Source organism: Engraulis encrasicolus, chromosome 21 (genome assembly GCF_034702125.1).
Source record: "Engraulis encrasicolus isolate BLACKSEA-1 chromosome 21, IST_EnEncr_1.0, whole genome shotgun sequence".
Lineage (NCBI taxonomy): Eukaryota > Metazoa > Chordata > Actinopteri > Clupeiformes > Engraulidae > Engraulis > Engraulis encrasicolus.
In genome coordinates this window covers 19,774,557-19,789,556 of record NC_085877.1, presented here as the reverse complement: position 1 = coordinate 19,789,556, position 15,000 = coordinate 19,774,557, and the positions used below count along the sequence as shown (strand labels likewise).

General features: G+C 42.8%; 1 protein-coding gene across 1 annotated transcript in view; it reads left to right on the top strand.

Annotated features, from left to right (window-relative positions):
- dnah2 (dynein, axonemal, heavy chain 2) overlaps positions 1-15,000 on the top strand; it is a 453,668-nt gene that overhangs the window by 339,313 nt on the left and 99,355 nt on the right. The window contains exons 51-53 of the mRNA XM_063186341.1: positions 3,028-3,226; positions 7,556-7,780; positions 11,347-11,451. Of these exons, the coding sequence (XP_063042411.1) occupies positions 3,028-3,226; positions 7,556-7,780; positions 11,347-11,451 (529 nt within the window). The remainder of the gene's footprint in view (positions 1-3,027; positions 3,227-7,555; positions 7,781-11,346; positions 11,452-15,000) is intronic.

Below are 15,000 nucleotides of genomic sequence, written 5' to 3'. Positions count from 1 at the left end.
TGAGAGTGGAAAATGGTGGGTCCCAAGACTGTCCCAGTTGAGAACCACTGGCCTACATTAAATGTGTTTAAACATTTGTTTTCTTTGAAAAAACATGCGTAAAATTCAGTGACGGCTTCATGTCATACTTTAAGAAACTGCTCGAAAACTCTAGGTTGTGATATTCGGCAACGTTTGATATTGCGTGTATTCGGCCACGCATGTTATTTTTTGTGCCTTCTTAACAACAACAGCACTAGTTATGAAATTATAAAATTAGTCATGAAGTGCGTCCTATGATGCAGTGCGTCCTGTGTGTGAAAAAGGTCACGGTCCTTGGTGATGCGTCTTTTAACCCAGCGCGTCTTTTGGTCCCGAAAATACGGGAGGTTGTAAGGAAGAATAAAACAGTAAGGCAACAATGCATGCCCTATTCAACAAACAGACCTCTTAACATATGTTTAATTTGACATCAATATCAAGGCTTTTTGACAATTGTGCTAGTGTGTATAGTTTGTCACAATAGTGCTGATTGTTGAGTTTATTTCATTGTGAGTCGGTGCATGAAAAAAGTTTGATTTTAGCAGGGCATTGTGAATGCATATTCAATGTCAAGTGCTTTATAAACTACATTGTCAGCAACCTGCTGCTTTTGCAACCTGATACAATTATTTGCTATTTTGATATAAAGTCAAGTGGATTGTATGCAGACATCTGTAGAAGTGCAATGTGTGAACTTGACACATGTATTGCGGTCTACTGTATCTCTTGTTTCATCCTATTAAAGAAGTCCACAAAAGGATTATAACATAATTATTCACACATATTGGACTGAGCAACTTGAAAGGATTTTTTCTCATTTTCTATGTGGACATGCTTGCACTTTGCCCAGGCAGGGCAGCACAGCATATTACTAAACCAATACATATGGCACACAGCTATGAAAGGCTGAGTAATTGTTTCTTTTATGGCCACTAATGTGCATGTGATAGACCTTAGCCAGAGCTGAGCAAGCTACCATAAGCTCATGTTAGGAGATAAGGCTATTGCAACCTAATGGTTTGTGTCCCCCATAATGATTTCTTTGGTGGGTGAACATGCAATAGACCCTTTTACATGATTATTATCACGCTGTACAGTACATGCAGGATGGAAGAAATGGCCTGGTACGATGATCCCTCTGGGGCCTTGGTGTTCTTTATTTGGCTATAATGACCGGCTTACTGTGCATTATCTCTTGCATACTCGTAACCGTCTGACATATTAGGTGTCAGTTACACATAATTTTGTCTGTATATGTAGGGTTCTGAAGCAATCGACATAGCTTTTTGTTCTCGTCTTCTTCTTCTTCTTCTTCTTCTTCTTCTTCTTCTTCTTCTTCTTCTTCTTCTTCTTCTTCTTCTTCTTCTTCTTCTTCTTCTTCTTCTTCTTCTTCTTCAATAAGCCATAAATTGGGTGCTTGTTCTTCTGCATGCTGCATGCATTCTCTAAAAAGGAACGCTGTCTTACATTATCTTCTTGAAGGAACACTCATAGAGAGACTGTAAAAAAAGTGTGATGTACTGATCCCTCTAGGGGCCTTGTGGTTTATAAGGCTATAATGACCTGCTTATTGTATTCTCTCTCTCTCCCTCTCTCCCTCTCTCCCTCTCTCTCTCTCTCTCTCTCTCTCTCTCTCTCTCTCTCTCTCTCTCTCTCTCTCTCTCTCCTCTTTGTGACAAGGGACTCTGATGTATCATGTATCATTTGCACATAATTGTGTTATTCCATAATGTGTATAGGGACCTGTAAGGCAGTGTTTCCCAACCAGGGGTACGTGCACCACTAGGGGTACGCGAGCACACTGCAGGGGGTACTTTGATTGTTATTATTATAACACATGTATGGAGCCGTCACATCAGGACAGAGAAGGCAGTATAACACATGAATTAGGGGGTACTCATGGCACAACTAAGAGGTTTAGGGGGTACGTGAGACAAAAAAGTTTGTGAAACACTGCCGTAAGGGATAAATCAGGTTCTTCAATAAGACAACAATCTCATGATAATAGTAATGAGCAAGAAATATTGTTCATGATCACCATGTAGGGATTTTCATCTGTGGCAATCGATTACTATACCAGCATCCATTTTAATTGTTTCAGCTTTTTTTTTCTTCAATAAGGCCACAGTGAAAAATATGTACTGAGAATGCATGCTTGCTTTTGTGTATGGTATTCATCTGGGTCCAAAACATCACTTATGGATTATGTTATTGCCTGGCTTCACTCTAGGCCTTTACCTGACTCATTACTTTACATGTGTTAAATTCAGAGGAAAGAACAAAAGAAGGAATACAATTTGTTGAGACTATCATTTCGGAAGTCTAAGTGGGCTATAGAAACATATACTCACGATATTTGCAACATACACATTTCTACACACCCTGAACAGATTTTAATGTCTTTTGTGAATTTCTTGTATGATATACAGTACATTACACATTCATTTTCCTCTGATTATCTTCTGTTTTGTCCCACACCACCACCACCGCCTGGTGGTTCCTAGTGCCCTGTTCCATAAGATCATACAGAAGATCCAGTGTTACCAGATGGAAAATGTTGAGCTATCGTACCAAAACCTCAAAATGGTCGAGTTTGGGGGCTTTTGGCAGCAAATGATCGTACACAAACCATTTGGTTGTTTTAAGGCAACTAAATGAACTGAATGACAACTTTTTGAATTCTCGTACATCATGTGTTTTTAATCATACAGATGACAAAATGACGGTACAAATACAATAATCATCGTAACTTACATCTGGCAACACTGAGTGGACCACTGTCATCATTTATGCCCATCAAACATCAATAATTCTTAATGTGCTCTCTCTCTCTCTCTCTCTCTCTCTCTGTCTGTCTCTCTCTGTCTGACTCTCTCTGTCTGTCTCTGTCTGTCTGTCTGTCTGTCTCTCTCTCTCTCTCTCTCTCTCTCTCTCTCTCTCTCTCTCTCTGTCTCTCTCTCTCTCTCTCTCTCTCTCTCTCTCTCTCTCTCTCTCTCTCTCTCCCAGTGCCCCCTTCTATAAGATCATGGTGCCCACAGTGGACACCGTGCGCTACAACTTCCTGGTGCAGGCCCTGGTGGGCCGCCAATACCCGGTGCTGCTGACGGGGCCTGTTGGCACGGGCAAGACCTCCGTGGCGCAGGGGGTGCTGCAGGGGCTGGACACCACCAAGTGGACAACGCTGACCGTCAACATGTCCTCACAGGTGAGCTCCACCTGTACTCAGCTAAAACATCCACTTCAGTCACAGGCTTATTAACTACCTCTCCTTTGCTCACATATTGTACTCTCATGGCCGCTGATAGCTTACCCAATATATACAATGTAATGATGACCCAATTCTGGGCCCGCTCTCTGGGTCTCGGGACAACTGGCCCCTTTGCTCCCAGGCTTCATGGGTTAAACAGCTGTTATTTCACATCACCATTAAGTCACATAAATTCACACCAGAGAACAACATCTGACACCCGGTGTGTGTCACATATCTGCACAGGCGAGTCATTTCACACCAGACGTCGTAGCCACGCTCACAGTCCACATCCCCTTATATCCTCATATAGGATCCAGTGTGCACAACTGACCCAGTGAATGTCACACCATTGTACAGACAAGTCACTTCACTCCAGAGAACATCCCTGCATCATCACACACTGTGGATGGATTAATCAGGGGAAATTAGCGTGAAATTAACAGACTTTTCATCTTTGTAAGTGTGACAGGCAGGCTAATAGGACCGCAACACTGGGAGCATTCTGCATGCAAAGTGTTGTTCTCTGCAGCTATTAGTTTCCACTGTGATGAATGGAAAGGGTGCCATCAGGCGCCACTGTGCGTACTCTTTGTTTTCCATCTTTACACGTTTTGTTTGCTAATGTCAAGTGGTACTTGGCAGAAAGAACGGCGCTCATGCTCACGCTTGTTTTTGGTCACATCTACCAGCATGGTTTAAAAATAAATAAATAAAAAGTAAATAAAATAAAATAATCAATTTTTTAATACACAAAGATCAGCCATTTGGAAAAGCCAAACCACCAATCATAAGAACCCCAGGCTTAGACCACCCGTTCTGTATACACCAAAGTTTTTATGCTTTTGTTCCTGCATATTGGAATATTTGAGGTTTTCAGGCAGTGTTTTTGTTCCCCACATTTTTGTAGGCTTTCTGCTTCCCTCCCCTCCATGTTTGGCTTCTTAGCTCGTTCTTACTGTTATTCCACTTCCAGTAGGAACAGGCCTTTCTAATCAGCTCAATGTTTTCCAACAGCCATGTGTCTCATCTCAGACACACACTACTAAACACACCAGATTCACATATTTAAACGCTCCTACTCGGAATGGCTAGGGTCAAATAAGATCACGCTCTGGGAGCAGTCTTACCACTTAAGATTTACTGTTTGTATTTAATGTTGTTGTGTATTTTAAACCCTTTTGTTTAAAATCCACTGCGATGCAAATTTAGGAAAACAGCTTATGTGTGTACTTGACACCGACTCCTCACCCACTGGCCGTTTGCTGCTTTCAAGTCAAAGACAGATTTACTGCTGTATGCGTTTTCATTGTGTATACAGTATATCCCAGTTGTTTATAATCCAGTGTTAAGAATGTTAAGAAAATTCTTGCACATTGAGGAAATAAAGGCCAATAAGGAGATCAGTAGGCCAGCCTTGTGGTGGGGAGGTGCATGTAGGATGGGAAAATGTACAGCCTTTGTGTAGTTTTCCCATTTTGTTTGCAATCCAATATCAAACACAGACACACAGACACAGACACAGACACACACACACACACACACACACACACACACACACACACACACACAGACACACACACACACAGACACACACACACACACACACACACACACACACACACACACACACACACACACACACACACACACACACACACACACACACACACACACAGGCATGCACACAGACTCTTCACCCAGTTACATTGTGTGCTGTAAAATGGCCCAGAGACTAAGAGGAATCCCATTTGTTGGAGGCCGGGGTTGAAATAGGTTGCAGTGTGGACACAAGGACGAGGGGAGTTTACAGCTGTGTTTACCGCTCCCCCATTGTTTAAAATCTAATCATACAAATAAATCACATTACACAAACAAAAGGAGAACTGTCCTCAATACTTGAATACTCCTCCTTGTCCTCCTCCCGTCACAGTGGGCTGCTACTTCTTCAAACAGGCTTAGACTGCCCCCCCTACACACGCACACACACACGCACACACACGCACACTCCCCTTCCTCTGTCATCTAGTTTAGCTGCGTATCAGTGCCAGATCGAGAGATGATGGTGATTTTTATCACAGATTGAGGAAGCTCTGCTTGCCACAGTTGGCCAGTGATGCAGAGCAGAATCTGAAATAGTGTTTTTTTGTACATCAGCCATGTCGCTCATTTCATTCTATTCAGGGCTCAGTTGAATGCTGAGAAGATGGTTACTTTTTTTGTTATCGCATTCATTCATTCATTCTTTCATTCATTTGTTCATTCATTCATTCATTCATTTGTTTGTTCGTTTTTTTTTTCATTCATTCATTCATTCATTCATTCATTCATTTATTAGCAGGAAGCAGTGGCGACGGATTGTGCATCCATTTTATTCATTTATTTATTATTTATTTATTTTGTCTGTGTATGTATTTGCAGGTTATTTTTCATTAATTTATGTCTGTGTGCTTATTTATTTATTTTTCCACTTTCATTTGTCCTCGTAGATGAGATGAGATGAGATGGGATGAGCAGCCTTGATTATTTATTGTGTAAGTGCTGAAGGGAATTGCGTTGCTTGCCTGTCACGGAAAGCTGCCTTTTCCGTGAAAAGAAAAAACGGGTGATCGAACAAGCGAGCGAATGAGCAATGACGCGAGCGTACTGCATGTTTGAATGACTGAGAGTTCAGTGCCGCCGGCTCTTTTGATACCTTCTACCTTGGAAGGTATTGGACCACAGCGTTGACCTTTTCTGACTAAAATAATTACATTTTTTCCTCTGTGTGTGCGTGTGTGTGTGTTTTTTGTGTGTGTTTGTGTGTGTGTGTGTGTGTGTGTGTGTGTGTGTGTGTGTGTGTGTGTGTGTGTGTGTGTGTGTGTGTGTGTGTGTGTGTGTGTGTGTGTGTGTGTGTGTGTGTGTGTGTGTGTTGAGAGCCTTAAGAGGCCAGGCCTCTTGCTCTTTATAACTCACTGGAGGCACTATTTCATTTTTCATTTTGTGCCACGGATCGGATCTTTTACACGGACGTGCTTCTCAGCCCTGCTCTTGTCATGGGCATATGGTGAAAGCTGTAGTCGTGTGTGTGTGTGTGTGTGTGTGTGTGTGTGTGTGTGTGTGTGTGTGTGTGTGTGTGTGTGTGTGTGTGTGTGTGTGTGTGTGTGTGTGTGTGTGTGTGTGTTGTGTGGGTGTGGGTTGGTGTGCGTGCATGTGTCCATGCATATGTGTTTGTGGGTGGTAACGAAGAGATCAGAGACGTTTCATATTCATTGTTCACGCTGAACACACAGTTGTATTCATAATTGGCAGATGGGTATTGACATGATATGCTGTAGAGCCATAAAACAGAACATAAATATAGTTTTGAGTTACTTTATTTTTTTAGAGAGAGAAAAAAAGCCTCACTGCTCATCATTGTATGCAACCACCTCCAAATCAGCTTATTTAACGTTGAGTGAGTTTACATGCAGTTCAGTATCCCGAATAGGATTTGGGATATTAACTATCCCGACTTTGCGTTTGAGCTAATAAACACCTTTTCCCGACTTTAGTATCCCAAATAAGCCCTTATCATTCATATAAACACCTTATCCCGAATATGATCATTACCGGGATAGGCCTCATATTCGGGATACTGAACTGCATATAAACGCACTCAATCACTAGTAACTACACATAAAAGTCACCTGGTTGAGAAGGCAAACTGTAAAGGATTATCCCTTTTTGAACTCGTTTTTATTGATTCCTCTTTGTAGCAAAAGCAATGGAAAATGGTTTCAGCGTGTGCTTGAACCTGAGTTCATTACATCACTGTTCCTCTACACCCCCTAACAAAATGGCCATGCTTAGATGTGTTGAAGTTATTGAGCTATATCAGCTACACAGACCTCTATCTGTTTAAATGGGTTTCACCTCTCATTTGAAATGTGTCTTCAAATCATTGATCACAGAAGCACTACTTGTGATTGATCCTTTTTTTTTCTTGTATGTCTATTTCTCTCGAAGGATGAACAGTTTTGTTGCTGTTTTCTTTCACACAAGGCTGTTATGAAGTCATTGCATCATGTGGTCCTTGCAGCTTTGGCCAGGCCCGGGACAAAGTCATCTGAAAGGCCCCCTTAACTATATACACAAATGTAATGAAGCCCCAATTATTGGCCCCCTCTCTCCCTGGACCCGGGACAACTGACCCCTTTGTCCCCCTGTCAGCTTCCCAGAGTCCTTGCACTGTGCCTCTTTAATTCCTTGTGCCATTCTGTCTGTGTGTCTGTCTGTCTGTCTGTCTGTGTTTGTGTGCGTCTCCAGACCACCTCCAACAATGTGCAGGCCATCATCGAGAGCCGTGTGGAGAAGCGCACCAAGGGCGTGTTCTTGCCGGTGGGGGGCAAGCGCATGCTGGCCTTCCTGGACGACCTCAACATGCCTGCCGTGGACAACTTCGGGTCCCAGCCCCCGCTGGAGCTGCTCAGGCTCTGGATAGACTACGGCTTCTGGTACGACCGACAGAAGCAGACGCTCAAGTGTGTCAAGGTGAGTTGGTTAGCACGGTGGGTTTGGGTGTAAGTAAGTAAGTAAGTAAGCGAGGGAGGATAGAGAGGTAAGAATGTGTTATAGAACTAAAAAGAGAGGGCCTTGGCGCTGTACTATTAAACTGAGGACCCGGGTGCTATTCTGTAGCCTAGCTCTCATGCAAACCCTTCGTGCATTTCCGCTCAGCTTTGTGAGCTCGCACGAGGGTCTGGAAATCTTAGACGAGCCCAAACGGAATCAGAAATTTCACAGCCTGTCCAATCAGAATCGCGGGGCGGAGTATATACAACAAGTCAGTGGTTGAAGTAGTACGTGAAGACACACGTGAATTCTCTAATCAGGTTCAAGCTGTTTTGAACACACCCACGCCTGTCCAGAGAGAGGGAGAGAGAGAGAGAGAGAGAGAGAGAGAGAGAGAGAGAGAGAGAGAGAGAGAGAGAGAGAGAGAGAGAGAGAGAGAGAGAGAGAGAGAGAGAGATTCCTCCAGTCAATTACTTTGTTTGCTCTGTTTTGACCTTTGCACGCAATTTGAATTGACAGGAAGTTCATTATTATGATTTGCAACATTCATCCAACTATCCATGGATCCAACTATTCATCTATTCATTCATTTATGCATCCACCCTATTCATATATCTATCTATCCATCCATTTCTTCATCTACAATTCTTTTTTTATACTCATCTACATGTATTCATCCAGCCACCCATCCAGTCATATGTCCATACGGCTATTCATTGACCATTCCTCTTTCCATTTATCCATTACCTATCCATCCGTCCTTCCATCCATCCATCCATCCATCCATCCATCCATCCATCCATCCATCCATCCATCCATCCATCCATCCATCCATCCATCCATCCATTTATCTGTCCCTGGGTCTCAGTGTGCATTGGGGCACGCAGTGCTACCATAACAATTGCTGTCTGAGTGTTGGCCTCAGTACATAAACAACTAAAGGACACCAAAGGAAATCTTTACTCAACATGACACCTCCAAACCCATGACAAATATTCATTGTTGCATTTGTATGTGGTTTTAAATTAATGCAAACAATTGAATTAATGAATGTTTAAAAGGACTAAAATGATTTGCAACAAATCAGGGAAAGTTTTGCATGGTATTTTACTCTCTCTTGCCATACACAAAATAGTTCTGCTGTATTCAATATTCAAGAGATGATAATTATAAAATGAATACGTGAAAGAAAAGAAAGTGACAGAAGAAAAACAGGATAGATTTTTTCTTCTACGCTATCTTGTATTTCTCGTAACTCTTTTGATATCCAGGTACAGAGTGATATGTATCTTTGGCAGAGCACTTTGAAAAAGAGTTCTCTGTGATTGCAGGTTCAAATGCATTGATCTACCAGATTGCTCTCTCTCTCTCTCTCTCTCTCTCTCTCTCTCTCTCTCTCTCTCTCTCTCTCTCTCTCTCTCTCTCTCTCTCTCGATCTATCTCTCTCCGCTAAATACGCTATGAACCTCAAATGTCAGATGGCCTAATGATTTGTTCTCCCCCTATTTGATCTGAACGCTTTCAGGCTTCAAAACCCTGAAATAAATACACAGAGCCGGAGCATATGTGGGTTTTCAGGCAAAGAACCAGCAAAAAAAAAAAAAAAAAAATCGACAAAACGGAAACAAGCTTTTTCAAAATGCAGACCAGAAAAACCAACCACTATACACACACATCAAAAGCTTGGGAATAAAAATGGGTTCAAAAAATATCTCATGCACATTTTCGAAGCAGCAAAACAACACCATGCTTGTCAAAAGCAGGTGAAAACACCTAAGGGAGGTTAAAATCCCACATAGACCAACTGGCTGCGTCTCACTTCTATTAATATTAAAAACTTGGCAATTACGACAGTGTGCCGTCTGCATTCATCCATTTGGCTTGTGTGGCGTCGCGCTACATAAAATCAATCCTTATTCTTCTCATTTAGTCAGCATTCAGCTCATCCTAATCCTGCTTTGCATACGTCTCTCAGTCTTTCACGGCCAAGGGATGTCTCTCTCTCTCTCTCTCTCTCTCTCTCTCTCTCTCTCTCTCTCTCTCTCTCTCTCTCTCTCTCTCTCTCCTCAGTCGTCTCCGCCCGGCTGCCGTCATGAGCCACAGGCAGTGGATCTGTGTGCTGGTGACTGGTGACCTTTACCTGCCTGTTGGCCAGAATGGCATGGCCCGCTACGCCATAGGGCAGCCCTGTTTACCCAGACATACCCAGCATAGCACTGCATCGCAACCCCCCCTGCACGCTCACACCCACCCACATCCACCCATCCAGGCATCCATTATTGACTTTTGGCTTGTGTGTGTGTGTGTGTGTGTGTGTGTGTGTGTGTGTGTGTGTTCGTGTGTGTCTGTGCATCTACGTGTAGGAGTGGAAGAGTCTGTATGAGACGTATGTGTGTGTCTGTGTGTGGCTGCGCGTGCGTGGGTATGTGTTTTGTGTGTGTGTGTGTGTGCGTGCGTGTGTATTTGTGTGCGTGTGTGCATGCCTGTGTGCCTGTCAGTACGTGCGTGAGATACCATAGTGTGCCCAAGAGATCGTCACAAATTAGCAGGAGCCAATACTGACTGTCTCACTCGACTCCCCAGACCCGGCATCGCTGTAATAAATTGTGCCGAGCGTCTTATTGATAATTGGGACGGCCATTGACAAGCACGTCACGCCAGCAGGCAGTAAATACAAATGAATGTTTGTGTTTGTGCTTGCTGCTGCTCTCGTTTAGATCCAGAGGAGGGGCTGATGTAAACGTTTCTGGTTCGATTTCTGGTCGCTGTTTGAGTGTTGGTTTGTGTTTACCAGTCTGTGTCTCGCGTGGGGATCTATGTCGTTACGTTTGTTGCAACCAGGAGTCACATATTTGTTCCTCTTCCATTTGACTTCAATGTGACTTCCAAGGTGTTGATTGAGATTAATAGAGATTTCAAGGATCTTGCATGGTGTAGTCAAGGAAACATGGTACAAAACCAGTGGATACTACTCTATCTCTATCTGCTTACAGTACCTCAGTATATTCCCGAATAGTCAGGAGTCATACAATAGGCTCGGCCAGGAAAAGGTGCTGAATGAGAACTGCACACCTCACTTATTCAGTGTTTTTGCTCGCGGGTGTGGATAGCTGGACCAAGGAAATAAAAAAGGAAGAAAGAATGGACGAAAGAAACGAAGAACAACAGACAGGCAAAACAAAAACACAACAGTAGGCTGCTATTATTTACACTGCCAAACAAAATAAGCTGATTTGGCCAGCCTGATTGACAAGTGAGTGGGTGTGTCTGGGTGTGCAACAGGTTGATTAGGTTGTTTTAATCTGTTTGTTGTAATCAGTTTCAATATGTCTCTCTATCTATCTATCTATCTATCTATCTATCTATCTATCTATCTATCTATCTATCTATCTATCTATCTATCTATCTATCTATCTATCTATCTATCTACCTCTCTCTCTCTCTCTCTCTCTCTCTCTCTCTCTCTCTCTCTCTCTATCTATCTATCTATCTATCTATCTATCTATGTATCTATCCATCTATCTATGTGTTTGTGGTTTTGATAGGACATGTACCTGTTGGCCTCTATGGGGCCCCCTGGTGGCGGGAGGACTCACATCTCCGGCAGACTACAGAGCCGCTTCAACCTCATCAACATGACATTCCCTGCCGTGAGTAGAAACACACACATCATAGTTACACACACGTGCACATGAACACATACACACATAAACACACACGCACACGCACCCACACACACACAAACACACACACACAAACACACACACAAACACCACACACACACACACACACAAATACACACACACACACACACACACACACCACACACACACACACACACACACACACACACACACACACACAAATACACACACACACACACACACACACACACACACACACACACACACACACACACACACACACACACACACACACACACACACACACACACACACTAACACGGACACATAGACATTACCCAGTGGAAGTATGAATATAATTTTTCAAATCACCATAAAGAGAATCTTTCCACACACACACACACACACACACACACACACAGACACACACACACACACACACACACACACACACACACACACACACACACACACACACACACACACACACACACACACACACACACACACACACATCACTTATGACCAAATATATTGACCGGTCCCCAGTTCCCAAAGTGACGCAGAACAGGCTGTCTGAAAGAAGCAGTTGTGAAACCCTTACTGAAAAAGAACAACCTGGATGCACTGGTACTAAACAACTATAGGCCCATATCCAATCTACCATTCATGGGTAAAATAATAGAGAAAATTGTTTTTAACCAATTAACTGCTTTTCTAATGTCTAATAGCTATTTTGATAAGTTTCAATCAGGTTTCCGTGCCTACCACAGCACTGAAACAGCTCTAATTAAAGTTATGAATGACATAAGATTGAATTCTGATGCTGGCAAATCATCCGTCTTGGTACTTCTTGATTTGAGTGCTGCTTTCGATACAGTTAATCATTCTATACTACTACATAGACTGGAACACTGGGTTGGCTTTACGGGCATAGTGATCGACTGGTTAAAATCGTACTTACAACAAAGACGTTTTTTTGTCGCCATTGGAAGACATACTTCATCACCAATGTCTCTGGATTGTGGGGTCCCCCAGGGCTCCATTCTGGGACCACTACTGTTCAATCTGTATATGTTGCCACTGGGACACATTATCGAGAATAACTCCATAAATTACCATAGCTATGCGGATGATACCCAGCTCTACTTATCTATGTCCCCAAATGACTATACCCCCCTTGAATCACTCTATCATTGCATGGACCAAATTAACAAATGGATGTCTCACAATTTCCTCCAGCTGAACACAGATAAAACTGAAGTAATTATATTTGGGAAAAGAGAGGAGAGACAAAAGATTGCTACTATCCTTGAAACGAAGGGACTGAAAGCAAGGGAAACAGTTAAAAATCTTGGGGTCCTCATTGACAGTGACCTAAACTTCAACAGTCACATGAAAGCTATTACTAAGTCTGCATTTTATCACATAAAAAACGTCTCTAAATTTAGGGGCCTGATGTCTAAACATGATCTGGAGAAGCTAATACATGCCTTTATTTCTAGTAAAGTTGATTACTGTAACAGTCTTTTTACTGGCCTCCCCAATAAAACCATTAAACAGCTTCAACTTGTACAAAACGCAGCTGCAAGGGTTCTTACAAAGACAAGGAAGTTCGACCACATTACTCCAATTTTAAGATCGCTGCATTGGCTCCCAGTAAGCTACAGAATTGATTTTAAGGCTATGCTACTTGTGTTTAAATCACTAAATGGAATGGGACCCACATATCTACTGGATATGTTTCAGCTGTATGCACCAACTAGGTCACTAAGGTCAACGGAGAAGAATTTGCTGGTGATTCCAAAAGTCAAAACAAAGTGTGGAGAGGCAGCCTTTAGCTTCTATGCTTCAAAGCTTTGGAACCAGCTTCCAGATGACATAAAAAATGCACCCACTATTGATAGCTTTAAATCTAGACTCAAGACAAAGCTGTTCTCAGATGCTTTCCCCTAGCTTAAATTACTTTGTGATGGAGTGACCATCACTAGGGTTGTGGGTGTGTTCTGACTAACATGCCAAGGAGCCTGGCTCTTTGGTGTAGCGGTCAGAGCCCCGGTTTACTACCCCAGAAGGTCTGGGTTCGAGTCCCAGCTGGGCAACTCTACTCCCCTTCGCTACATACTTATTCTTATTATTTTTATTTTTTATTTAATTTGTTTTATTTTATTTTATTTTATTATTATTTTTACCTTATGTTTTATCTTAATGTTTTTAAATGCTTTTTGACTCTAATTCATTTCCTTCTTTCTTCCCTGTTTCCTTTCATTTACATTTGTTAACTTTGTGAAGCACATTGAGTTGCACCTGTGTATGAAATGCGCTATATAAATAAACTTGCCTTGCCTTGCCTTAGATGAGGTTAAATGATCCTTTTCCATAGTGAATCACACACGCGCACAAGCACACACATGCACAATCACACACAATACAACACAATCATGCACATATAGATTGTACAATCACCCACAGACACGCAAACAATCACACACACACACACACAGAGACACGCGCGCACGCGCACACACACACACACACACACACACACACACACACACACACACACACACACACACACACACACACACACACACACACACACACACACACACACATACAGACTGCTAATTTGTATTCTATGCGGGCTGGTGTGTAATCAAGATGGAGCCGTTACAAAGATGGAGAGAGATGACGCCCTCACACACACACACAGACACACAGACACACACACACACACACACACACACACACACACACACACACACAGACACACAGACACACACAGGAGATGGTGAGATGATGAGCGGATGATGGTGTGCGATGATAAGATCTGGCGTTTCCAAAGCACCATTGATTGGAACGTGTGTGTGTGTGCGTGTGTGTGTGTGTGTGTGTGTGTGTGTGTGTGTGTGTGTGTGTGTGTGTGTGTGTGTGTGTGTGTGTGTGTGTGTGTGTGTGTGTGTGTGTGTGTGTGTGTGTGTGTGTGTTGTGTGCATGCGGCGCGTGATCGTGCTTACGTATGATCTGATATGATTGGTGTGGGATGTGCATGAGTGTGTGATCTGATTTGATTTGATTGTTTCTGATGGCGGCTCCATCTCGTTCGCCACAAAGCACACACACACACACACACACACACACACACACACACACACACACACACACACACACACACACACACACACACGCCATAACACTTGTAGCCTAGCTCTAGTCACACTGTGCTCCTGTGCGATGAAGTGTTGGCCATTATATCGTCTACCACTAGCCATTATGGAGCCTATCTCTCGCTTTGTCTAATTATATGCCATCTTCCCCCCTGCTGTGTGTCTTCTTTGCACTTCTCTCTTCCTGTCTTTTGTCCTCTTCTCCACTTCTCCTCTTACTCTTCTACTATTCACTTCTTTCTCTACTATGTGTGAGTTTTCTTTTTATTTCCCTCTTTGTCTCTCTCTCTTTCTCTCAGATTTTTGTCATTTTCTCTTCCTGTCTATTGTTCTCCTTTTTCTGTTTTGTTTTTTCTTTTCCTTTCTCTCTGTTTCTCCTCTTCCTCGT